Here is a 26,529-nt window from a genome sequence, read left to right on the forward strand (position 1 = left end):
CTGAGACTGTTCTGCAGACAGAGAGTGAATACTGTCCACTGGTGAAGGACAGTGTTGTTGTTGCAGGGGTCTGGGAACCTTTCTGTTGGTTCAGAGCTACTGAGACTGTTCTGCAGACAGAGAGTGAATACTGTCCACTGGTGAAGGAAGGATAGTGCTGTTGTTGCAGAGGTGTTAGAACCTTGCTGTTGGTTCAGAAGCCCTGAAGAAGGATTTTCTTGTTGTATGTTTACAGAAATCCTGGAAGGGGGTTTTGCTAATGTTTTCAGGGGTCCTAGGACTGTTCTGCAGAGAGTGAATTAATGAAGACACTGACAATGTATCTTGTGGCCTTGCTAAGCTTTGTCTCCCCAGGAACAAAGATTGCTGAGAACTTGTCTAGTGTCAAGATGAAGAAAAGACCTCCATTTGGGTATTAATGTGCTTAAGCTTGTTGTAACTCTGGGGTAGATTCAATTGTGATCCAAGGGTGGGGAACTTTTGACCTTTTTGTGCTCTGTGATTGAAAAAATGAATGTACTTTACTTAAGATTGGAAACTAATCTCCATTTGAGAACAGGGGCTTTGTGATGGACTAAATGAATGTACAGTCTAAGGGTGGAGAGTATTTAGAAGAGGGACTTTGTGATTGATTAAATGAATGTAATGTCCAGGGGTGGGGTAGTACTTGGAGATTATTGAATCACACTTAGTAAATGCTGTATTTTGAATGATGTCATATTTTGATCTTCTCTGTTCTTAATTTTTCACTGAATAAAATGGAGAGCACCTATGCTGGTATTCTGAACCTTGGGAAATTGCCTTTGCTTGGCATTACATCATCCCTTTAATTTTTTGGACTAAAGTGTTTCTCCATTAGAATGTAAACTCCTTTAGAGCAGGGACTGGCTGAACTTCTTTACTTTTTTTTTGTCTCCTCAGCATTTAGCACAGTGCTTGATATATACCAAGCACTTAAATGCTTTTTTCCTCATAGACAGGAATAGGGACTAGGTAGATACAAAAATAGCCTCCTTAGCTTACTTTTTGCTTTGAATCCAATTCATATGCATCCAGAAAACATTTTGGGAGCATCTAAGAATATTGTATTTTAACTCTCTAACAAAAGATTTTGCTTCCTCTCTATACATAGGAGTGAAAAAGAAAAGGCCTAATCTTGGATTGTGGGCAATCTGTCTGGTTTTTGTGAGGCAAACTGTGACTAGGACCACTGTATACCAAAGGTTCCCTCTTATGCCCTACTCCACTCATTATAGGTTAGGCTAGTTTTTCCCTGAAAGATGACAAAACTATCACAAGAATTGCCAGTAGACCAAGCTCAAGCTGCAGCCTCATGCAGCTTATGGTCATATAGATATGACTTCCTGGTCACCTAAGGTCAGAAAATTTAGGGGCTTTTAGACTTATGAGGTATTAAGATTGCTGTTACCATACTCTGCCATGCTGACTAGATTTTTTCTATATAGAGGTGAAGAGGACTGTATCCTCGTTGAAGATCCCTTTCTATATTATGACAGCAAAACTCAATTTGTTAACTATTGAATGAGTACTTCTTTTAGTTCCAACATTGAACTTGAACTAAAGGATAGTGGCCTGAAATAGACTTGCTCCTAACAGGAATGTTTTATGGCAAATCTTACAATGATGTTTCTTTGAACTACATGTGTCCTTTGGGTGACTAGAGGAAAAAGTAAACAAGGTAGTGAAAACAGACTTCACTCACCAAAATCTTGAATGTGGGTTAAGTTATTCAAGGGGTCACACATGTGAAAAAAGCCCTAGATATTATACTTATAATCCCATTTCTTTTCGATCTTTCTTCATTCATCTTTCTTACAGTCTCCAAATCTTTAGCTATCATGTTCCTATTTACCCTAATCTTTCTTTTCTACCATCATGGACATCTCTACCCTATCTTAGGGGCAGCTAGGTGGAATACTGGATAGGATGCTGGGTTGGAGTCAGAAAGACCTGAATTCAAACCTGGCCTTAGACATTTACTAGCTGTGTGACCCTGGGCAAGTTACTTAACCCTGTTTGCCTCAGTTTCTTCATCTGTAAAATGAGCTGGAGAAGGAAATGGCAAACCATTCCAGCATCTTTGCCAAGAAAACTCCCCAAAAAGGAGTCATGAAGATTGGACAGAACTGAAAACCGAACAACACTATCTTCCCTTCCCAGATTTACGACATTCCTTACAATCTCCCTTTAATTGAAATTTCCTGCTCAATCCTTTTTCTTTGCCTTATTCTTTGCTGGGGCCCCATTCCTGCCAGTTGATGGGGCCCTCTTCATTTCCCATTTTCTACTCTTCCAGTCATCCATTGATGGCCCACCCCAATAAAACTGGATAACTTTAAATCTCAGGTTGCAATATCTCCACCCTTACTATGAACTCTGACCATAACACTTTCCTCTGCTACATCATAGCTACTTCATCTAAAAACCAGTAGCATTTGAGACAATTGAGGCATAAGGAGGTTAAGTGACTCTTCCACAGATACACAGGTAGTAAAAATATCAGAGCCAGAATTTGAATCTAGGTCCTCTGATTCTAAAGGAGGGTTCAGAAGCTATAAGAAAGGAACACACAGATGATCTGTTCCTGTCTTCATGTACTGTAGTAAACCTGTTGTATTTTTTTTTCAACATCTTTTGCTATCACCAGTGGCTAAGGGATGATTGTTTCAGCTAATCACTGGAGATTTGCATGACTAAAATTAAAAGTCTTCACTGAAATTATTGTCACTTACAGACTAAGGTATCTAAAATTCCTCCCACACATCTCACAACCTTCGATCTAGCAGTTGACTATGGGGTGTACTGGTAGAAATGTTTAACAACTTCTCCGGAAAAAAATAAAAAGTACGGAAGGCATTGTTCTAAGTTTAATCTGCATTATTAACACATTTTTCTCCATAATTTTCGTTAAGTCTAGACAATCGACAAAACAATAAATCAAATCCTGAGTATTTGCACCTTTCCCGAGGTGTAAATTCTCACGTTAAAAATTTCAACAACTGCCTCTCACTAGCAAGGGGGATCGAATTCCAACACATTCCTGAATCGGGGACATTTTCTATGCCCTCACGGGTTAATTTTGAGGTCAAGAATGAGAGAAAATCACCGAGACAGAGGTGCTAGCGCGGCCCGGAAGTGCCTGTGGTTCCCTTGCTTTGGCTCCGCTGATCCCGCTCCAGGAGTTCCGCGTGTGGGTTTCTTCGGTTTTGGCCGCGGTTTGCTTCATCCTTCACGGTTGCACAGGTCAGCCTCAGGCTCTCCAGGTGAGCGGGGCGGGAGGGAAATACACCCCGGGGGTTCAGGGACTAGGTCTATGCGGCTTCCCCTCGCTACAGCCAGCCCCAGACTCCGTATAGAGACCCATCGAGGGAAGGACCAGCGTCGGAAGAAGGAAAGAGAAAAGAAGCTCGGACCCTGGGGAGGAAGAAGCTTTGTCGTCACACAGAGGCGCTTTGGTGGGAGGGGTCGCTGGCGCTCCCTGCCTCCCTCAGTTGTCTTCTCTCACCTGCGCCTCCTAAGGAACTGGGCCCAGCTACGATACCTTGTAACTGGGCCCAGCTACGATACCTTGTAACTGGGACCGGCTACGATACCTTGTAACTGGGACCGGCTACGATACCTTGTCTGGGGAAGCGACTTCGGACTGGAAGGACTCCATCTTTCTGCATCAGTGGAGGAGCCGAAGGAAGCTCCAGGGCGTTGCTGGCGACCTGCGACCCAAAGCAGGTGCACCTTTTGTGACACCTCGGGGCTCCTCAGAAAATAGTTAAAAAAAAAAAAAAAACTACAGCTGTTTTCTCATTAACGTTTCCTTTAGCTCTCTCTTGCTCTGGCTAAATCTTTCTTCCTTATTTTCTCCATTAGTTTTCTTGGGGTTACAATACAATGGAAACTGGTTAATAAGACATAAAGCCTTTGGCCAAATCACTCTTGGATCTAAACTCTCCATACAAAGTACTTACTGGCTTGCACTTACTCATTTTGTAGCAGAGCAAATGACTTACATTACTACTCATAAATGATTTTAGGTGTATGTAAAACACAAGAACTACCCTAAAGTGGTGTCCAGTTTAGATACATTTCAAAGCTCACCTTTTATAGAGACTGGACAACTTTTTTCTAAAACTTTTTTTTTTTTTTTACTTATCCCTGACCTTAAGCATGTAAAGCAACGTTTCGGGTTCATGCTTTATATAGATTGACTTTCTCCTCTATCCTTATCCCAGACACTGTTAAAAACAACTCTTGGATTCATACCATGCATCACAGGTTGAACAATTTCACTATGACAGCGTCTGTTTGTTTTAACCTAAAGCTTCTTTGTCAGGATCCAGCTTCACTTCGCCTTGTTCTTAACATAATTATAACAAAGGTGCCATCATTCATTCAGTCACTCATTCAGTGTTATTCCTCCTTAAGTTTGTATCATATTTCCTGTTATCTTTCTCAATTGGAATGCAACTTTCAAGTGATTCCTTATTGCTGACTGACCCTCCATTAACATGTACACAAAGTAGCTTTTAGCAGACTTTTTCATGAATCTATAACGATTTCTCATCCTTCAGGAATTCCTTGAGAAAGCAAAAACCCCAGCTGGAGTGAGTACCCATTAGGGGAACTATTCCAACTCAGAATGACTACAGGATCGAGGGATGCTGCAGCCTTGAACAACCAGGCTCCTAAGGAACAGTTAGGACTTCTGGCAGTGAAGAGGGAAGAAGAGGAAGAACACAGCTATGTAGGAAAATCTGGTCTACACAGAAGCAGTCCCTCCAGCTGGGAGATGTCTAGGCATCGCTTCAGGAATTTTTGCTACCAGGATACCCCTGGACCTCGGGAGGCTCTGAGTGAGCTCAGGGACCTTTGCTGCCAGTGGCTGAGGCCAGAAAGTTGTACAAAAGAACAGATCCTGGAAATGCTGGTGCTGGAACAATTCCTGAGTATCCTACCTGAAGAGCTCCAGTCCTGGGTTCTGAATCATCATCCAGAGACTGGAGAGGAGGCAGTGAGCCTGTTGGAAGATTTGGAAAAAGAATTTGATGAATCAGGACAGCAGGTAAGAAGGAAAGGTGATTTGTTAATAAAAGTGGTACTCTACTAGTTTATACTAATTTAGTTATATATCAGACCTCTGGGAGAGTAAGACAGGTTAAAGGGGTAATTTCAAAACCTGAATGGGTGGGATATGAGTTTAGTGGTTGAGAAAAACTTGTTATGGTTATGTTTGTATTACAATTATAATGAATTGTGTCCCTGAGACTGTCTCTTATTGTCTTATTTTATGCCAGTGTTGTTTATTCCTGGGGTGTTATTTCTAAGTCTCACAGTGATTCTCTCAGAAGCAAAAATGTACCTAATTGCTTGCCTTCAGGTCCCAGCCAGTATACAGGGAAAGGAAGGGCTCTGGAACAAGATGACAACTCTGAGCTCAGCCCAGGAATCCCAGTGGAGTATACAACTCCAGCCTATAGAGACCAAACTTAAGTGTGAATCTCAGGAACTCCACTCCCTCCAAGAGAGAGGTGAGTGTTAGGGTCCTCTGAGGTCTCCCCAAAACTGAAAAGAAGTGCCCCTTTGATCAAGAGATTCTTAATAGAGTAACAGAGACAATCACAAATACAGTTTTTTAAAGTCATTTTCAATTTACTTTGAGTGTCTTTTAGAGATTTACTATATACACTGAGATGGTAGTGATATTTAAAACAATTATTCTTTTATAAGTCTCAGTAATAAAATAGTACATGAATTATGAGGTGGATAATGTTGGTCAGAATTTTCTGTTAGTCCTGAATGTGCAGTTTGACAACCATGAAGTTAACCTAACTAACCTCTTATGCTCAGTGCAGAAATCATTGGATGTCTTTTCCATGTGGCCTGTAGTAAAAACACTCCTTCTTTCTCCCATAGTTGAAGAGACTCCCTAAAAAAGCAACATTCTAGGATAGTTGCTTCCATAAGGTACTTATGGTATAATCTGATTATTGCATATTACTATTATTATTATCTGTTATTGCATGTCTGTGGTTATTATGTGGCAGCAACCTGGAAGTGTCTTCCTTTTTTCCTATTTCCTTCCCCATATTCCACACTATCCTTAAGGCTACTTCTAGAAAGCACCTGTGGTGCCACACACTAGATGTATAATGTAGATAAAGTAAGTGAAATATTTTGAAATATTTGTTTTAGGCCTTAAGAATTACAGGAATAGAAATCAGGCTTTTGGGGGTATATTCTACAATTTTGAACATACCACATGGATATAGATATTTAATGTATAGATTAAGGATTTCTGTTTCCACAATGAGAGGAGGCTACATGGCAGACCTGGTCTCAATCAAGACTCTTCTTTTTTCATAGCTCTCCAAGTTCCTGCCTGCTTCCCAAAAGAGAGCTATAGAGACTTGGAAACAGCAGTTGTGCTTCCCGCTCCAAGGCTTCAGGTGAGCTGCAGTCTCAGATGTCCTCACAGAGACCTCAGGGCTGCTGCCTAATTATGGTCTTGTCTTCTCCCTTTATTCTAGAACTTGTTCAGTAAACTTCCTACAGGGAAACTTAGCCTAAGTTCTTTGGACCTGATGTAAGACCCACTCAGATTTAAACTATAGATTCTTAAACTTCTTAATCACTATCGTTATTTTTTTTTTCTTTTTGGAGAGGGAAGGGCAGAGCAGTTGGGGTTAAGTGATTGCCTGAGGTCACACAGCTAGTAAGTGTTAAGTGTGTGAGGCCGGATTTGAACTCAAGTCCTCCTGACTCCAGAGCTGGTGCTCTACTCACTGTGCCACCTAGTCATCCCAATCACTATCTTTCTTAAACTCTAAACCAAATTGTTTTGCCTAATTAAATATCTTTCTCTTTTTTTTCTTTTCTTTTATACCTATATTAGCCTTGGGCTTCTGGGTGGTGCTGTGGAGAGTGCCAGAACTGGAGACAGGAAGGCCCATCTTCCTGAGTTAAAATCTGGCCTCAGATACTTACTAGCTGTGTGATACCTAGGCAAGTCAATTAACCCTGTTTTACTTCAGTTTCCTCATCTGTAAAATGATCTGGAGAAGGAAATGGCAAACAACTTCAATATCTTTGCCAAGAAAACTCCAAATGGGGTAATTAAGAGACAGATATGATAAAAAAAAAAAGACCAAATAATAACAACAATACTAGCCTTAAAAATACTCAGTTGAGCAAATATCTTTTATATATCCTTTAAATTCTGAGTTGCACAAGGTTATTTTCCCTTTTGTCCACATTTCTACCTTTATCTTCATAGTTGATCTTTTCCATCTTCCCTGGACTATTATTAGTTCTATGGCATTTTCTATGTTAAATTCTTAAAGTTTTGGGTCTGTTTCTGTTTGTTTATCTGGTTTTCTTTGCCCTTCTTGAGATCTCCACAGTTCTTATCAGTACAGTACTTTGTTTTCTGAATCCTCTGCATATTATCTCATTGTGTAGATGGAAATTCTCGTTCTAGATATTTACTCTTTGTGATGAGATCATGTCTTACTCATTCCCTTCCTTTAAAGACTATTGATTTTGTTTTCTTGATAAAGATGATTATTCTGATCTTTGGTAAACTACTTGTAGCTTTATTTCTAAGCTCATTTTCCTTCATAGCATTCTCAGTAGATTATCAGCAATGGAACAGTAGAAATTGAGTGGAGATTTCCTTTTGTTTTAGGGGCTGCTGAAGATGGAAGATAAAGCTTTGTCTCTAACCCCTGATGAGTGGGGGCAGCTGGAGCCATCTGAAATGACAGTCAGAAGTGGCAGTCAAAAGAATTTGGGGTACATGGTCTTTTTGGGTAAGAGCTTATGGAGAATTAGTTTTTATTTAGATATTGTTTCTTGACTTGCAATGTTGTTAGAAGCTGTGGGGGCCTTTTATGAGTTAAATTATGAATCTCTCACTTGTAGGGACTTCTACATAAGGAGAGATTTGAGATGATACCTTCAAAGCATAGCATTTTAGATAAAAACCTTAGCAAAAACCTTTAGAAAAAAAAGATAATTTAATCTAAGTGCATAAGGTTAAATGCCTTTGTCATGATCATAGTGGCATTAGTGGCAGAGCTAGAATTAGAATCTAGGTCTCCTGCATCTAGTCCAGAATTTTTTTTTACCATTGTTTCACTTTTGTAGAAACTGACAACAACTTGCTTGTGTCAGATGCAGACCTTCACAAAGTCAGAAATGCACAATTTTCTTATGTGTTGCCTGAATCCCCATCTTTGCTGTTCTTTTTTCAATGTTAGAAGAAAGTTACCTTTTTCTTTCATTCATTGAATGAACATTTATTAATCATTATTAATCATTGACTATCTGTCTGGCACAGTGCTTGGTGTTAAGGATTCAGAGAGAGAAACAAAATAGTCTCTGCCTTTAAGTTTACAATCTATTGAGGGGAAACAACATATACATAGAAAAATATATATAAATATACACAAGCCAAATAGAACAATTCCCAAGGTGTAAGACACTAGAAATTAAGGGATGATTAGCATAGATTTCACTTGAGCTGAACCTTGAATGAAGCTAGGGATTATATAAAGTGAAGATGGACATAAAAATACATCATAGGTATGGGAAACAGCTTGTACGAAGACACTAAGAGGTACAGTACCATGTGTGGGGAGCCATAAATTATTGGATTAGAACATAGAGTGCATGAAAGAGAGTAATCTAGGCTAGAGCAAGATTGTGAAAGACAAAGAGTTTATATTTTATTGGAGGGGCAAATTGAACTTCAGCAGAGGATGTAGAATGGTCAGACCTATTATTTAGGGATATTAATTTTGCAGCTGTATAGAGAATAGATTGGAGGGGAAAGAGATTGGAGCTAGTAAGTGGTCTGTCAGATTATTTCAGTGGTCTTGGCCAGTGGTGTCAAACTCAAATATAAATGAGGTCCATTGGGGCGGCCAGGTAGCACAACGAGTAAGAGCTCCGGCTCCAGTGTTGAGAAGACCTGGAGATCGAATCCCGGGCTCAGACACTTAGCACCCACCCAGAAATACCTGGCCATGTAACCTTGAGCAAGTTACTTAACCTCAGTTGCTTAGGGGCGGCCAGGTGGCTCAGCGAGTAAGAGCACTGGCTCTAGTGTCGGGATGACCTGGATCAAATCCGGCCTCAGATACTCAGCACCACACCCAGAAATAATAACTGGCCGTGTAACCTTGAGCAAGTTACTTAACCCTGATTGCTTTAAAAAAAAAAAAAAAATATATATATATATATATATATATATATATATATATATATATATATAAATGAGGTCCTGTAAACCATACATAAGGTTCCCTGCAGTCTGCATATTGACTTAGAAAACCACATATTAACATTATATTCTATTGTATTTTTATTTATTTTTCTAAATATTTCCCAGTTACATTTTAATCTGGTGGACTGTGCTGTGTGTTTGATACCTCTGGTTTAGGTTATAAATGATGAACTCCTGAACTAGGGTGATGGCTATATGAATGGAGAGAAGAAGATAGATGCAAAGTTAGGATTTACAAGACACAGCAAATGTGCAATGGTGGGTGTGGTATGTTGGTGTGCTATGGTGTGTATGTTGGAGGATGGTGGTGCCTTTAGCAGAAAAGGGGAAATTAGGAAGGAGTAGAGAGTATCTGTGAGGGAAAGATGATTTCTATTTTGGACATATTGAGGTTAGGATGTTTACAAGACATTTGTTTAGAGATATCCAATAGGCATTTGATAATGAGGTGCTAGAATAAAGGAGAAAGACTAGGACTAGATATGTTACGCTTCCTAAGCCTCAAGTTCCTTCACACATATTGGGAGTCATCTATATATGCAGGTAATTGAACTCATGGAAGCTAATGAGAGGAGAGGGCCTAGGTGAAAGCACTAACTACATATAGGGACAAGACAGGGATGGATGATCTAGAGAAGGAGAGCACTATCTTTCTGTAATCCTTATTAGCTCTCCATATTTATTCTTTGCATGGGCTTTTCCTTCTGGGATCTCCATTCCCTATTACTTTGCATAGTGTGTAATGTTTTTTATAGTTGACTAGCCACTGTCATACCTAAACTTCTTATCTGGTATTCTGTTTAGTCTTTCAGTTACATCATCAGCCTCAAGATGGAATGATACAGGAAGATACAAGCTGTGTATTCTTAGTAAATATTAAAGATCTATATTCTTCACTCTCCCACAGATTTTTTTCTTATTATAGTAGCTCACATTTATTTCACATTCTAGTCCCACAGTTCATATTTATAAAATACTTTTACAAGATTCTATGAAGGGTAGTATAAATATTAGGTAGTATAAGTATTATTGTCCTCATTTTATGTGTGAAGGAACTTGAGGCTTAGGAAGAGTAACATAGAAATCAAGTGGCAAAGATGTAATGCAAACCCAGTTCAAGACTAAGGCTCTTACTTCTGTACAACATTGCCACTGGCATGCCATATTGACATTTGATGACATATTTATTGTTTCAGATGGTGAACTAAGGATGGATATCAGAGAAATGGTTCAAAAACCAGAACTTCCTGAGGAATTGCACCCATCTTGCCAACTTGGTAGAGAAGTTCCCGGGGATCTAGAGAGTAAAGAGTCTTGTGAACAAGAAAGCAGGTTAGAAAAAAAACAGAGAAACACTACTAGAAGAAGACAGTATAAGTGTGATGAGTGTGGGAAGTGTTTTGCTCAAAGTTCAGGTTTAAGTAAGCACAGGAGAATCCACACTGGTGAAAAACCTTATGAGTGTGATGCATGTGGGAAAGCCTTCATTGGGAGTTCAGCCCTTGTTATACACCAGAGAATCCACACTGGAGAAAAGCCTTATGAGTGTGAAGAATGTGGGAAAGCCTTCAGTCACAGCTCAGATCTTATTAAACATCAGAGAATCCACACAGGGGAGAAACCCTATGAATGTGATGACTGTGGGAAAACTTTCAGTCAGAGCTGCAGTCTTCTTGAACATCACAGAATCCATACTGGGGAGAAACCTTATCAATGTAGTAAATGTGGAAAAGCTTTCAGGCGGAATTCACATCTTCTTAGACATCAGAGAATACACATTGGTAACAGATTTTTTCATGATCCTGAGCATAGGGAGGCCTGTGAAGGTAAGGAAGAGGTGGAAACACAATGGGGAAATCTTGAAGGACAAGAACTATATAAATGTTTGGCATGTGAGAAAAATTTTGCTGGGATCACAGGTTTTGTTGAACATCAGAGAATCCATGCAGGGGAAAAACCTTAGTATAATGAGTGTGGAAGAGCTTTTAATCAGAATTCCTACCTTATTAAATATCAAAGAAGCCACAATAGACAAAAGCCTCTATCAGTGTAACAAGCTTAGTGAAGTATTTTGAAATGCTACCTCAGAGTATCTGTAATTATAGAATCAAAATTCAAAGGACCTCAGAGGCCATATACTTGAACAAAAATCTCTTCTACAAAATACCTGACCAATGGCCATCCAAATTTTGCTTAAAGATTTCAGGTGATGAGAATTGACTAACTCCTTAGTCCACTTTTGGATAGCTCTAATTATCAGGAATTTCTTCCTTCACTAAGGCTAAGATCCACCTCTTTGCAACTCCTACTCACAATTATGCTTGTGGACCAAATAGAACAAATTTGATTCCTTTTCCATGAAAAAACTTTTCAGATACTTAGAAAGTTGTATCTTTTCTTCTCAAGACTAAATCCCAAATTTTTTCAGATAACCCTCATGTGAAATAATCTTCACCATCTTGGTTGCCCTCTTGACACTCTAGCTCAGGGGTAGGGAACCTGCAACCTCGAGGTGACATGTGGCCTTCTAGATTCTCAGGTGTGGCCCTTTGACTGACTCCAAACTTCACAGAAAAAATACCCTTAATAAAAGGATTTGTTCTTTGAAGTTTGGATTTACTCAAAGGACCACACTTATGTAGAGAGGCTGCAGGTTCCCCAGTCCTGCTCTAGCTTATGAATGAATTTCCTAAAATATGGTACCCATGACTGAGCACAATATGTCAGATGTGATTTAACAAAGGCAGAGTACAGTAGGATCGCCTCCTCTCTGGACTCTATGCCTTTCTAATTGTAGCCCTAAGATTATGTTAATGTTTATTAAATTGTCTCATCGAACTTGAAACCCACCATATCCTCCAGATCTTTTTTTTTACACAAAACTAGCAATGCCTTCCCAATCTTGTACTTGTGAAACTGATTTTTGAAACCAGTGTAAGACTTCACATTTATTCCAACTGTTCTTCATCTCATTAGAATTGGCCAAATGTAGAATCTGTCAATGTTTGTTGGAATCCTAACTTGTACATCAGTGTGTTAGCAATCTCTCCCATCTTTTCTTTATCTGCTAATCTGATAGGCATTCATTAGATCTAGAAGAGACATTAGAGGTCAGTTAGTCAAACCCTCTCTTTTTATAAATGAAAAAACAGACTCAGAGATAACGTTCCACGTCACACAGGTAGTAAGTAGCGAATTGGTATTTGAACAGAACAGAATTCTTCTGACGGCATATCCAGCACACTTTCTGTTTTGCATTCCAGCTAATCTTTTCTTCAAGTCACCGACACACATATTAAATAACTCAGGACCAAGCACAAATTCCTGGGGCTTACCATCAGAAACTTTTTCAATAAGTTCTTAACTTGGGGTCTCTGAACTTAAAAAAAAATTAATAACTATTTCAGCATGGTTTTTTTAATACTATATATTTTATTCATGCATTTAAAAACATTTTTCTGAAAAGGGATCACCAGACTTCAAAAGGGGTCTATGATACAAAATAAGAATATCATGAGAGTTAAATGTTTTGCTCTTCTATGGTGTTTTCCTGATCTAGATTAGTGACCCTGTGTCTCCTTCCCCCAAAAGGAAATAGGTTTGGTTTTTATAGTTCAGTTTTTAAAAATAAATTTTTGTTGATATTCTTTGTTTTTACATTGTATTGTATCCCTTCAACCATTCCCTCCCAGAATGCTATACCTTATAATAAAGAATTTTTAAAAAGAAGAAAAATTTAGGCAATTTGACATTGAAAAATCTGATATTATTTGTAATAGTCATATGGGTAACCCCCACTCCTGTGTCTTCTTCTATCTCCTCTTTGGGACCAATTTTTATCATTTTCGGTTGTTTTGTTTTGTTTCTATTTTGTATTGTTATAGTCCTTATGAATGTTTTCCTGGTTTTGTTTCACTTTTCATCAGTCCCTACAGTCTTGTCATGCTTCTCAGTATCCATCATATTGATAATTTCTTATAGCATAGAAATATTCTGTTGCATTTGTGTACCTAAACTCCTTTAGTCCAATTTAATGGACATCTACTTTGTTACCAGTTATTTGCTACCACAAAAGGTGTTGCTTTAAATATTTTGGTATTTGTGGGGCCTTTATTTTTATCATTGACCTTCTTGGGAAGTGGAATCTCTGAGTCAGAAGGTATGAACATAGTCGTCACTTTTTTCACAGAATTCCAAGCTGCTTTCCAGAATAGTTACAATTCCCAGCTTCACCAAAAAAAAAAAAAAAAATGTATTTCTGTGCCTGTATTTCCACATCCACTCCAGTACTAGCGATTCTTATTTTTTATCATTTTTTTCAATCTCCTGGGTATGAGGGGAAGGGATTTCAGGATTATTTAGATTTGCTTTTCTCTTAACATTAGAAATTTGAGGGTATTCTTTCACATGATTGTTAAGAGTTTGCAATTTTTCTTTTTTTCATATCTTTTGGCCTCCAAAATTTTGGAGAATCGCTTTCTGTCATATATTTGTGTTAATTTTCTACATATTTTGCCTGTTATACTCACACCCAAGATATTTGATTCAGATTTTTCCCCCAGTTAACTGCTTCCCTTCTTATCCTGATTATGTTTATTTGTTTTATGAAAAAGTTTCAAATGTGTGCAATTTGAAATTATCTATCTTTTATAATCACCTTTCTACCTTGTTTGGTTAAGAAAGATACATGATTTGTTTCTCTTCTGATTTTTTTAAAGTATGATATTTAACATTCAAGTCATGTTTTTACCTTTTTGTGGTATGTGATGTAATATGTTGGTATAAATTTCTGCCAGTACTTCCAGTTTTTCCAGTAGTTCTCATCAAGTAAGACATTCTTTCCTAGGTAATTTATGTTTTCAAGTTTTGTGAACACTGGGTTACTGAGTTCAATTATTTCTGACTCTTCTTTGTATAGTCTCTTCCATTGATCTAGTTTTCTATTTTTTAACCAGTACAAAATGCTTTTGATGATTTCTGCTTTGTGATGTAGATTGATGTTTTCAAGTGCTATTCTTCCCTTACTCCCGTTATATCCCTCATTTCCCTTGATGTTCTAGGTCTTTGGTTCCTCTAACTAAATTTTTGTTATTATTTTGTCTAGTTCTTCAGAGTATCCCTTTGGCAGGCTGGTCTGGTATAGGCACTGAGTCTGTACATTACTGCTGTAGCACTGTCATCTTTAATATGTTAGTATAGCCTAGCCGTGAGTACTGAATAGCCTTTTAATTATTTAAGTTTTACATTTCTTTGAGTAGCATTTTATAGTTGTATCTATAGAGGTATTGGTAGGTATTTGGTATTTGGTAGATTGACTTCTAGGTATTTTGTACATTTTGTGATTATTTTAAATGGGACTTTGCCATTCTGTTATTACTTTTTGTATTTTCTTATTGTAATATGGAAATGCCATTGTTTTGGGGGTTTATATTATAGCTCCTAGTAGAGGACTTTTGAATACCAAGGTGACATTATATAACATAATTTGAATTCAGAGTTGTTATCTTTGAATCCCAACCATATTATTTACTGCCTATGTGATATTAGGCTAGTTATGTAAACCTCTCTAGTCCTCATTTTCCTTATTTGTAAATGACAGAGGGTAGAATAGATGATATCTAAAGATCTGCAAACTTTGAACCTGTAGTCTTGTTTCTATGAAGTCAGAGTAAAGAGTTAAAAGAAGCAGTCAGGAGATTTTAGCTGGGGTTATGGTAGAGGAGAATAACTCAGCATTTGCTAGTCTGTACCTAATTAGCTTTTTTCTATGACTTGTGACTTGTGACTCAAGCTGGTTTCAAAAATCTGGACCTCTGGTTATCAGTAAAGGACAGATTCCTTCCTTCCTTCCTTCCTTCCTTCCTTCCTTCCTTCCTTCCTTCTCTCCCTCCCTCCTTCCCTCCCTCCTTCCCCATTCCAGGCACCTCCAACCTTTTGGGTTTTTCTACCTGGACCAAGGGAACTTGAGCGAGTAATTCTTACTTATAAAGATTATCTTTCATTGAAGATTATCTTCTCTAATGATTGCATAAACAACTTTCTATATGTTTCTTGGGGCATCCAGGTGGATGTGTGATCCTGGGCAAGTCACTTAACGCTGTTTTGCCTTGGTTTCTTCATCTGTAAAATGATCTGGAGAAGGAAATGGCAAACCACTCCACCATCTTTGTCAAGAAAATCCCAAATGGGGTCATAAAGAGCAAGACATGACGAAAATGACTGAACAACAACAACAAATATTCCTTGAATAAAGCTTCCGGATCTTTAATGAGATAATGGAAGTAAGAAGTGTTAGGCATCTAGATTCCAGCTATTGTTACATCAAAACAATAAGAGACTCAAAGTTACAAAGCAATACATGGGGGGCAGAACCAAGATGACCGATTAAAACAGGAACTTGCTTGAGTTCTTCCCCCAATCATCTCCAAATACTTGTAAAAAATGACTCTAAAATTGGATAGCTACAGAACCCACAAAATGAGAGTGAAACACATCTCCAGCTGCTGAAGACAGGAAAGGTCTATTGCAAAGGACTGGGAGCAGATTGTAGTCCCGTATGGGCTGTGCTAGCTAGAGCAGGCTCAGGGGACTGAATCACTGGCAGCTGTGGTGGTTTTCAGACTTCTCAATCTACAAATGCCAAAGACAAAGTAAAAGGTCAGTGGAGAAACTTTGTTGGACCTGGGTGAGAGTGGAGGGTGGTCTGACCCCAGCCCTAGGGCAGCAGAGGTGGCAGCAGTGCCAGCAGCAACAGCAGTAGCACCATGTGCAGAAGCAGCAGCAGCAACAGCAGCTGCTTCCAGAGCTCCAGGCCCACAGATGATGGGGGAAATCAAGCGACTGATCAGAGGGCAATTGCAGAGTTCTCTTTGCTGGTGCTAAGGCAGGATTCTCTTGCTTTGCCCTGCTTGGATATGGGTCACAGCCTTGGGTGGCATTCCTGGGGTGAGGAAGAGTGCTGGCATGGCAGAGATTGTGGCAGCTGTGGAGAGAGAATCCCTCCTTACAGTTCTGAGGCAGAAAAGAGTACTTGTGGTCACTTATAGACCAGACCACAGGCCAGGAGAGGAGTAAACACTTCTCCTTTGATCATATTACCTTAGAAAAACTTAAAATTTACAGGTGTCTAGAAGTAGCTCTGACAACAGCTGAGCAAAAACCCAGAAATTTAGGACAGAGCATTCTCCTCTATGGAAGCAGAGTCCTACCTTGGCAAAGAGCTCAAAAGTCAAGTAATTGGCTGGGAAAATGAGCAAACAGAGGAAAAAAATCAGACTATAGAATCTTTCTTTGGTGACAAGAACAAAACATACAAAGCAATACATGGTAACATATTGCTTTGTAATTTTTAGTCTCTTACTGTTTTGAGGTTGGAATTCAAAAATATGTCAGGTACAGACAGCTTCAACCACGTATGTTGGTAATTCCTACCTTGTCATCTGCCACATATATTGTGCCTTGCATTCATTTTATTTTTACTATTTCTTGTGTAGGTGCTTTATTTCCATCATTATATAAGTTCCTTTTGATTATAAATCATGTCTTTTCTGTACTCCCTAGCACAATGTTAAGAGATAGTAGCTGCTCAATAAGTTTTGTCAAAAACTCATTTGTAAGTATGAGCTGGGTATGCTCAGTCAATAAACATTTATTAAGCTCCTGCTAATGGCAGGTACCAAAATCTCAACTATTAGAAAAGCTGAGGCTGTAGATTATTTGAGCTCTGAGTTCTGAGACACATTGTGCTAAGCCAATTGGATGTCATCCTTTAGTTTGGTATGAATATGGCAATACTCTGAAGTTACCAGAGACTACCAGGCTGTCTAAGGGGGGCAAATCAGCCCAGTCAAAAATAAGCAAATTAAAACTCTAATGATAATAAGTAATGGGATCAGGCCCATGAGCTCCCATTGTACTTCCATACTGGGTGAGATAGGGAGAGCCAGCCTTGAACAAAACAAAAAGAACAACAACCAAAAAAACCCCCAAATTAACCAAAATAAAAATAAGAGAGTATGAGAAAAGAAGAGGGGTTTATTATGCAAGCAAATCCAATAAATGTTAACATGGTTTTCAATTCCCTAATTTCTTCAGATAAGGACTAAACATACAGTTTCTGGACATAAGAATACAATATTATCCTTGTAGCACCTCTGAACTATTTTGGATAGTAAGTGAATTTCTTTCCTAGAGAAAATTTTGGGCTATAGCTTAGGTATATTACGAGAAGTTGTAATTTTGACATGAGATTCTTTTTAAAAAAAAATTTTTTTAATGCTTCATTAACTTCTGATTTACATCATTCATTTCCACCAGATTTTGAGTTACAAATTTTCTCCCCGTTTTTCCCCTACCCACTGCCCCCAAATAGCAGTCCCACAGGATATCCCCTCCTCCAATCTGCTCTTTCCCATATTTTCTCCCATATCCCTTTCGACTTTTCCAGTGGATCTCTATGCCCCATTGCCTGTATATCTTATTTCCCAATTGTATGTAAAATACTATTAATAATAGTATATATATGATATGTGATTTTAAAACTTTGAATTCCAGATTAATTCCCTTCCTCCCTTGTCACCCACCCTTACTGGGAAGATAAGCAGTTCAGTATAGGTTGTACATGTGTGGCTAATGCACAACAATAACATAGTAGATATATTGTAAAAGACTGACTATATTTCCATCCCTCCTATCCCACTTGTTCTATTCTCTGCTTTGATCCCGTCCCTTTTCAAAAGTGGGTGCTTCCAACTTCCCTCCCCCCCAGCCTGCCCTCCCTTCCATCATCCCCCCTGTCATCCCCTTCCCCCCCTACTCTCCTGGAGGGTGAGATACCCTATAAAATGTGTATGTCATTCCCTCCCCGAGCCAAATTCAATGGGAATAAGGTTGACCCGTTCTCTTTTGCCTTCCTATTCTTCCCCTCCATTACAACCCTTTTCCCTTGCCTCTTCTATATGAGATAGTTTACCCCATTCTGTCTCTCCCCATCTCCTCTCATTATATTCCTCTCTCACCTCTTAATTTCACCTTTTAAGTATCATCCCTTTATGTTAAATTGGTCCTGTGCCCTCTGTGTATATCTGTAAACATATATACATACATTCACATATGTATTCATATGACCTCATATATATCATATATATATATATTTCTATTACCTTCAATTACTGAGAAAAGTTTCATAAGCTACAATTATTGTTTTTCCATGTAGGAATGTTAATAGTTCAACTTTGATAAGTTCCTTATGATTTCTTTTCCCTTCTCATGCTTCTCTTGCTTCTTGTATCTGAATGTCAACAACTCTGGCTTTTTCAGCAAAAATGCTTGAAAGTCCTCTATTCCACTGAATGACCATATTTTCCCCTGAAACATGGTACTCAATTTTGCTGGGTAGGTGATTCTTGGTTTTAATCCCTGCTCCTTTGACCTCCGGAATATCATATTCCAAGCCCTTTGATCCCTCAGTGTAGAAACTGCCAGATCCTGGGTTATCCTGATTGTGTTTCCACAATATTCAAATTGTTTCTTCCTGACTGCTTGTAATATTCTCTCCTTAATCTGGGAACTCCAGAACCTGGCTATAATATTCATAGGAGTTTTCTTTTTGGGATCTTTTTAAGGAGGTGATCTGTGGATTCTTTCAACTTGGTTCTAAAATATCAGGGCAGTTTTCTTTGAGAACTTCCTGGAAGATGATTTCTAGGTTCTTATTTGATCATGGCTTTCAGGTAGTCCAATAATTTTTAAATTATCTCTCCTGAATCTATTTTCCAAGTCAGTGGTTTTTCCCATGAGATATTTCACATTGCCTTCTATTCTTTCATTTGTTTGGATCTGTTTAACAGCATCTTGATTTCTCATAAAGTCATTAGCTTCCATTTGCCCCAATCTAATTCTGAAGCAATGATTCTCCTCAGTGAGCTTTTGAGATTCTTTTTCCATCTGGCAAATTTGGCTTTTTAAGGCATTCTTCTCCTCATTGCCTTTTTGAGCCTCTTTTGCCATTTGATTTAGTCTATTTTTTAAGGTATAATTTTCCTTATTCAGGCTGTTGACTCTCATTTCATAATTTTCTTGCATTGTTCTCATTTCTCTTCCCAATTTTTCCTCCACTTCTCTTATCTGCTTCTTAAGGTCCTCTATGGCTTGTAACCAGCTTGTATTTTCCATTGAAGCTTTTGGTGCAGGAGTTCTGACTTCACTGTCTTCCTCCTGTTCCATGCTTTGCTTCTTTTTGTCCCCCAAATAGGAGTCTAATGTTGGAATCTTCTGTCTGCTTTGTTTCCTTTGCCTGTTCAAGTCCCTCAGTCACTTGACTTTGGGGCTTTTTGCCACAGTAGGACTCTGCCACCAGGCAGGGGAGCTTTCGTCCCAGACACTGGGGTTTTCTCAGCTTCCAGAGGTATTAGATGGGTGCCCTCTCTGAGGCTTTCACATGCTCTGGCAAGCTGGACATACACCCCACAACCTCCACCCTAGACTGCAATACAGATCCAAGAAGGTTAAAGTAAGAGCAATTACCTCTCAGACTGGTGCTTGGTCCCCCTATACTCTGCAGGCCCAGAGCTGAAGCTGCCACACGGCACTGGTGCTGGCTAGCTTTGGGCATTTCAGCAGCTTCTCGCCCCGGGGGCAAAAGCCATGTACTTCCACTTACTGGGTCCCAAATTCCAGACTGCACTGACCTCACTTTGTCCTCCGCAACTATGTGTTGATAAATCTCAAAAAGGCCACAGCTACTGCTGATCTGGAGTCCCTCTGGCTGGCAGCTGGTCAGGCCCGCTCTGGGGCTAAAGCCTCAGAATGGAGCTGGGCTCGCCTCCCAGAGCACTGTCCTGGCCAATTCCTGCCAGCCTGCTCGGCTGTCCTCAGTGGGAGGTTAGTTTCTCTGTGTCATTTTCTGGGTTCTGCAGCTCCAAAGTTTGTTTAGAGTTCCCTTTTACATGGATTGGGGAAGGTGGAAGCTGGAGCCATGAGGAGGTCCTGCTTCTACTCCACCATCTTCATTCCTTCACCTTTAAATCTTGACATGAGATTCTTAACCTTTTGCAAAGACCTTAATGTCCAGGGAATGTCTGAGAATAGAGCAGAAAATCTTCTTAGAGCTAAGTTTTCAGAGAGAAAGAAATCATCCTTTGAACCCATTGCCCTTTGAAGGAGAAACTATCAGCAGTCTCCCTTACAGTGGTAGTCCTTTTAAAGGGAATAAAAGATGAAATAAGTGAATTATAGCTTAAAGAGAAACAAAATACTCTCCTACTTCTACCTTTCTGACCTCTCCTACCTCTCTTTACTCTTTATCACTAAATCTAGGATCCTAAGACCCTTTGTTCACACTGTTCCCTTTTCCTGGGATGCCCTTCTCCTATACCCTACCCCTATTTAGGTCTTCTTGTCCAATGCCCAATCATCCTCAAGCCCCAAATACAGTGCTGCCTCCTTCTACGAAGTATTCCTTGATCTCCCTAGATGGAAATACCTGCATATTTGTATAATATTTTGAAAAATCTCTTATTGTTTCATTCTGTCTTTTCTACCTTAGTCCTTCAATCAGGATTGTGTTTTTTGTGTGCCCCAGAAAACCTATTACAGTAGGTAACACACAATAGACTTGAAGATTTTTGTTGGGGAAAAAAAAAAAGACTTCTCCCAAATCTCTACTTGTTTAAATCCTTCATGATTGAGTTCGGGTGCCACCTCTTCCTTCAAGCAATAAACTATCCCGCCAGCTTTGAATTTCTTATGACCTTAATTATGTTTTATTGTACTTAATATGTCTTAACTCCTCTGCTAGGCTGTAAACTCCTTGATATCATGTGTTGTAAAGTTTTTTTTTTCCTTTTTTAAAATATCTGCTACTTTTCCGAGAGCCTTGACTGTAATAGACTTTTTTTTGCCTTTTTTATTTTGGAGGGCAATTGGGGTTAAGGTCACACAGCTAGTTTTTGTGTTAAGTGTCTGAGGCCGAATTTGAATTCAGGTCCTCCTGACTCCAGGGCTGGTGCTCTATTCACTGTGCCACCTAGCTGCCCCGGCTGTAATAGACTTAAGAAATATTTGTTGAATTGAAGAAAAGACCAGCAAGGGTGAAATGAAGCCATTCAAACCAAAAGAAGCTAAAATCTACCTTTACTTACTACCAACTTACAGTTTAGTTCTCCTCATGAGTACTTTCTAAGAGGCCTAGGAAATATCATCCAGCCATAGTGCAAATTTTCCTCATATTGAGGAGTCACATTGCTAATCAAACCTATGTATGCATAGTTATGTAATTTTTACTAGCTGTAGCATTCCCTCAAAGTTATAAATGTTGTAGGCAGAACCTTTTTGTGACACTAAAAGTTGGTGGGTGGGGATTTCCCTAACAAAAAAGAGGGAGGTTAAAGAAGTTCCCGTGTTATAATATAGAAGATTGAAAATCTTCAATGAATGATAAAAATTGGATAATGACTACCTAAAAGACATTCTAAATAGTTCTTATTGTTTTCATAGCAATGGTCCCAGAATTTCTTAACAATGGAGTGTAAATGAAGCCCCTTAGACTAGAGAGACAGTGGAGTATCAATCCCTTCAATCAAACACACCAACAATTCTAATGGCCATCATACCTTAATGTTTTTTATTACTTCTTTGTAACTTTCAATCCTATTGACCTCTCCCTTCTTCCAGATATACTTTTCTCTAGTAGTTATCACATTCCTGGCTCTCCTACTTCTTCCAGATATACTTTTCTCTAGTAGTTATCACATTCCTGGCTCTCCTACCTCTACTGCTACTATACCACTGGTTTCTCATACTTTCCAGCTTCTTAATCTGAGTATTTTCCATAGGTCTCTCCTTGGTTCTACTTGCTCAATACTATGTCCATGGTCAATATCTTTCACTTCCAGTGTTAACTATCACCTCTATTCAAATTATTCTTTTTTTTTTTGAGGTCAGGGATTTATTTGTCATATTCATAGTATTTCCTAGCAAAGTGACTTAAATATATCATTTTAAGTACTCAAGAAACAATTCTTGAATTGAGTTCAATTGGACCATGCTGATTGAATGGACATGTAATGACATATTAAAGCTTGAATGAAAGAATGGTAGAGAAAGTACTAAAGGGTAAATAGAACTTTTTTTTCTTTTTTTTAATGCTTTATTAACTTCTGATTTACATCGTTCGTTTCCACCAGATTTTGAGTTACAAATTTTCTCCCCGTTTTTCCCCCACCCATCCCCCCAAAACAGCAGTCCCACAGGATATCCCCACCTCTTATCTGCTCTCTCCCATATTTTCTCCCATACCCGTTTCAACTTTTCCAGTAGGGCATAGTGGATCTCTATATTTCCCAATTACATGTAAAACAATATTGATAATAGTATATATATATTTAAACATTTGATTTTAAAACTTTGAATTCCAGATTCATTCCCTTCCTCCCTTATCACCCACCCTTACTGGGAAGATAAGCAGTTCAGTATAGGTTGTACATGTGTGGCTAATGCAAAACAATAACATAGCAGATATATTGTAAAAGAATGACTATATTTCCCTCCCTCCTATCCCACATCTGTAATGTAATATCAAGCAAAGGCAACTTCCCAGGTTCAAAATACCAGCATAGGTGCTCTCTATTTTATTCAGTAACAAACCCAGAACAGAGAAGATCAAAACATGACATCATTCAAAATACAGCATTTACTAAGTGTGATTAAATAATCTCCAAGGCCTACCCCACCCCAAGACTTTCCAATCATTCAATCAATTACAAAGTCTCTGTTCCAAATACTTCTCCACCCCTAGGCTATACCTTAATTAAGTCCACCACAAAGCCCCTCTTCTCAAATGGAGATTAGTTTCCAAACATAAGTAAAATACATTCATTTGCTCAACCATAGAACACAAAAAGGTCAAAAGTTCCCCACCCCTGGATCACAATTGAATCTACCCCAGAGTTACATCAAGTTTAAACACAGCACTTAATACCCAAATGGAGGTCTTTTCTTCATCTTGACACGAGGCAAGTTCTCAGCAATCTTAGTTCCTGGAGAGACAAGGCTTAGCAAGGCCATAAGATACATTGCCAGTCCCTTCATGAATTTATCCTCTGTTTGTAGAACAGTCCTAGAACCCCTGAACACATTAGCAAAGCCCTCTCCCAGAATTTCTGTAAACATACAACAAGAAAATCCTTCTTCAGGGCTTCTGAACCAACAGAAAGGCTCCCAGACCCCTGCAACAACAGCACTGTCCTTCACCAGTGGACAGTATTCATTCTGTCTGCCGGACAGTCTCCAGACCCCTGCAACAACAGTACTGTCCCTCACCAGTGGACAGTATTCACTCTCAGTACTGTCCCTCACCAGTGGACAGTATTCACTCTCTGTCTGCAGGACAGTCTCAGGCCTTCTTAACCAAATGCCAGGTTCCAGGACTTCTTCAACAGGACAGTCTTTCACCAGTGGACAAATCTGGCAAAATAACATCAAAACAGACAGACAAAGTACCAGCAAAACAGCCATGTCTCCTCAGTCCTTGGCAGCTCAGGGGGAAGGTCTCAAAAGTCCAGGGCAATTCAAAGCGGCCACCAGCAATCTCTAGTCTCTCCCTCTCCACGAGGTGCTGCTTCCAAAAAAGAACTTCCGCCTCTCTCTTGTCTCTCCAAATCTACATCACCAGCTCCTCCCACTTCAGGACTTTCTTTTCACCTCAACAAGCCCATCCCACAGGTGGGATTAACAAACTCTGGGTTTTAATACAATCAATTTGAAAACCAAGCCAATACAGGGGAATCTTTAATTGCCATTACTATCACAACATCCCACTTGTTCTATTCTCTACTTTGATCCTGTCCCTTTTCAAAAGTGGGTGCTTCCAACTTCCCTCCCCCCCAGCCTGCCCTCCCTTCCATCATCCCCCCTCACATCCCCTCCCCCCCTATTCTCCTGGAGGGTGAGATCCCCTATTTAGTGTGTATTTCCCTCCCTCCTCAAGCCATATTCAATAGGAATAAGGTTGACCCATTCCCTTTTGCCTTCCTATTCTTCCCCTCCATTGTAACCATTTTCCCTTGCCTCTTCTGTATGAGATAGTTGCCCCACTCTGTCTCTCCTCATCTCCTCTCATTATATCCCTCTCACCCCTTAATTTCACCTTTTAAGTATCATCCCTTCCTGTTAAATTGGTCCCGTGCCCTCTATCTATGTATACCTGTAAACATATATACACACATTCACATATGTATTCATATGCCTGCATACCCTCATATAAAGACATATATATATATATATAATATATATTTCTAATCCCTTCAACTACTGAGAAAAGTTTCATAAGTTACAATTATTGTTTTTCCATGTAGGAATGTTAATAGTTCAACTTTGGCCCAGTGGCTCAGCAAGCAAGAGCACTGGCCTCAGTGCCGGGACGACCCGGATCAAATCCGGGCCCAGACACCCAGCACCACACCCAGAAACAACAACCGGCCATGCAACCCCGAGCAAGCCACTCAACCCCAATTGCTTAAAAAAAAAAATAGTTCAACTTTGATAAGTTCCTTATGATTTCTTTTCCCTGTTTACCTTCTCATGCTTCTCTTGCTTCTTGTATCTGAATATCAAATTTTCTATTCAGCTCTGGTTTTTTCAGCAAGAATGCTTGAAAGTCCTGTATTCCACTGAATGACCATATTTTCCCCTGAAATAGGATACTCAGTTTTGCTGGGTAGGTGATTCTTGGTTTTAATCCCATCTCCCTTGACCTCTGGAATATCACATTCCAGGCCCTTCAATCCTTCAGTGTAGAAGCTGCCAGATCCTGGGTTATCCTGATTGTGTTTCCACAATATTCAAATTGTTTCTTCCTGGCTGCTTGTAATATTCTCTCCTTAATCTGGGAATTCTGGAACCTGGCTGTAATATTCTTAGGAGTTTTCTTTTTGGGATCTTTTTCAGGAGGTGATCGGTGGATTCTTTCAACCTCTATTTTGCCCTCTGGTTCTAAAACATCAGGGCAGTTTTCTTTGAGAACTTCCTGGAGGATGCTTTCCAGGCTCTTACTTTGGTCATGGCTCTCAGGCAGTCCAATAATTTTTAAATGATCTCTCCTGGATCTATTTTCCAGGTCAGTGGTTTTTCCCATGAGATATTTCACATTGCCTTCTATTCTTTCATTTGTTTGGATCTGTTTAACAGCATCTTGATTTCTCATAAAGTCATTAGCTTCCATTTGCTCCAATCTAATTCTGAAGCAATGATTCTCCTCAGTGAGCTTTTGAGATTCTTTTTCCATCTGGCAAATTCGACTTTTTAAGGCATTCTTCTCGTCATTGCCTTTCTGAGCCTCCTTTGCCATTTGAGTCAGTCTGTTTTTTAAGGTATTATATTCTTCAGTCAGGCTGTTGACTCTCATTTCATAATTTTCTTGCATTGTTCTCATTTCTCTTCCCAATTTTTCCTCCACTTCTCTTATCTGCTTCTTAAGGTCCTCTATGGCCTGTAACCAGCTTGTATTTTCCTTTGAAGCTTTTGGTGCAGGAGTTCTGACTTCACTGATTTCCTCCTGTTCCATGCCTTGCTCCTTCTTATCCCCAAAATAGGAGTGCAATGTTGGAATCTTCTGTCTGCTTTGTTTCCTTTGCCTGCTCATTTTGCCATTCAATGATTTGACTTTTGGGCTTTTTGCCACAGTAGGACTCTGCCACCAGACAGGGGAGTTTTCGTCCCAAATGCTGGGGTTTTCTCAGCTGCCGGAGGTATTAGATGGGTGCCCTCTCTGAGGTCTCCACACGCTCTGGCAAGCTGGACACACACTCCAGGACCTCCACCCTAGACTGCAATCCAGATCCAAGCAGGTTAAAGCAAGAGCGATGACCCCTCAGACTGGTGCTTGGTCCCCCTACACTCTGCAGGCCAGGAGCTGAAGCCGCCACGTGGGGCTGGCAGGCTGTGCTGGCGTCTCAGTGGTTTCTCGCCCCGGGGGTAAAAGCCACACACTCCCACTTACTGGGTCCCAAAGTCCAGAATGCACTGGCCTCTCACCTTGTCCTTCGCATCTATGTGTTGATAAATCTGGAAATGGCCACAGCTGCTGCTGATCTGGAGTCCCTCTGGCTCGAGGCTGGTCAGGCCTGCCCTGAGGCTAAAGCCTCGGTGTGGGGCTGGGCTCAGCTCCCAGAGCGCTGCGCTGGCTGATTCCTGCCGGCCTGCCGGGCTGTTCTCAGCGGGAGGTTAGCTTC

General features: G+C 39.6%; 1 protein-coding gene and 1 long non-coding RNA gene across 3 annotated transcripts in view; one reads left to right on the forward strand and one right to left on the reverse strand.

Moving 5' to 3' along the window:
• LOC138152724 (uncharacterized) overlaps positions 1–3,262 on the reverse strand; it is a 29,491-nt gene extending 26,229 nt beyond the window's left edge. Inside the window, exon 1 of the long non-coding RNA XR_011166189.1 lies at positions 3,128–3,262. This is a non-coding gene — a long non-coding RNA (uncharacterized lncRNA). The remainder of the gene's footprint in view (positions 1–3,127) is intronic.
• Positions 3,263–3,611: 349 nt separating this feature from the next.
• LOC138152723 (zinc finger protein with KRAB and SCAN domains 4-like) overlaps positions 3,612–26,529 on the forward strand; it is a 29,637-nt gene continuing 6,719 nt past the window's right edge. The window contains exons 1-6 of one of the 2 annotated variants that reach the window (XM_069076832.1): positions 3,612–3,747; positions 4,587–5,077; positions 5,393–5,543; positions 6,379–6,461; positions 7,700–7,823; positions 10,498–11,127. In XM_069076832.1, coding sequence (XP_068932933.1) covers positions 4,655–5,077; positions 5,393–5,543; positions 6,379–6,461; positions 7,700–7,823; positions 10,498–11,127 — 1,411 coding nt within the window. In that variant the 5' untranslated portion in view covers positions 3,612–3,747; positions 4,587–4,654. Of the gene's footprint in view, positions 3,748–4,586; positions 5,078–5,392; positions 5,544–6,378; positions 6,462–7,699; positions 7,824–10,497; positions 13,037–26,529 lie in introns of those variants that run through there. The other variant, XM_069076831.1, reaches the window with a different exon arrangement.

This window comes from Petaurus breviceps, unplaced genomic scaffold (genome assembly GCF_028583685.1).
Source record: "Petaurus breviceps papuanus isolate PSGF00001 unplaced genomic scaffold, PetGlider_PUasm1.0 90925, whole genome shotgun sequence".
NCBI lineage: Eukaryota > Metazoa > Chordata > Mammalia > Diprotodontia > Petauridae > Petaurus > Petaurus breviceps.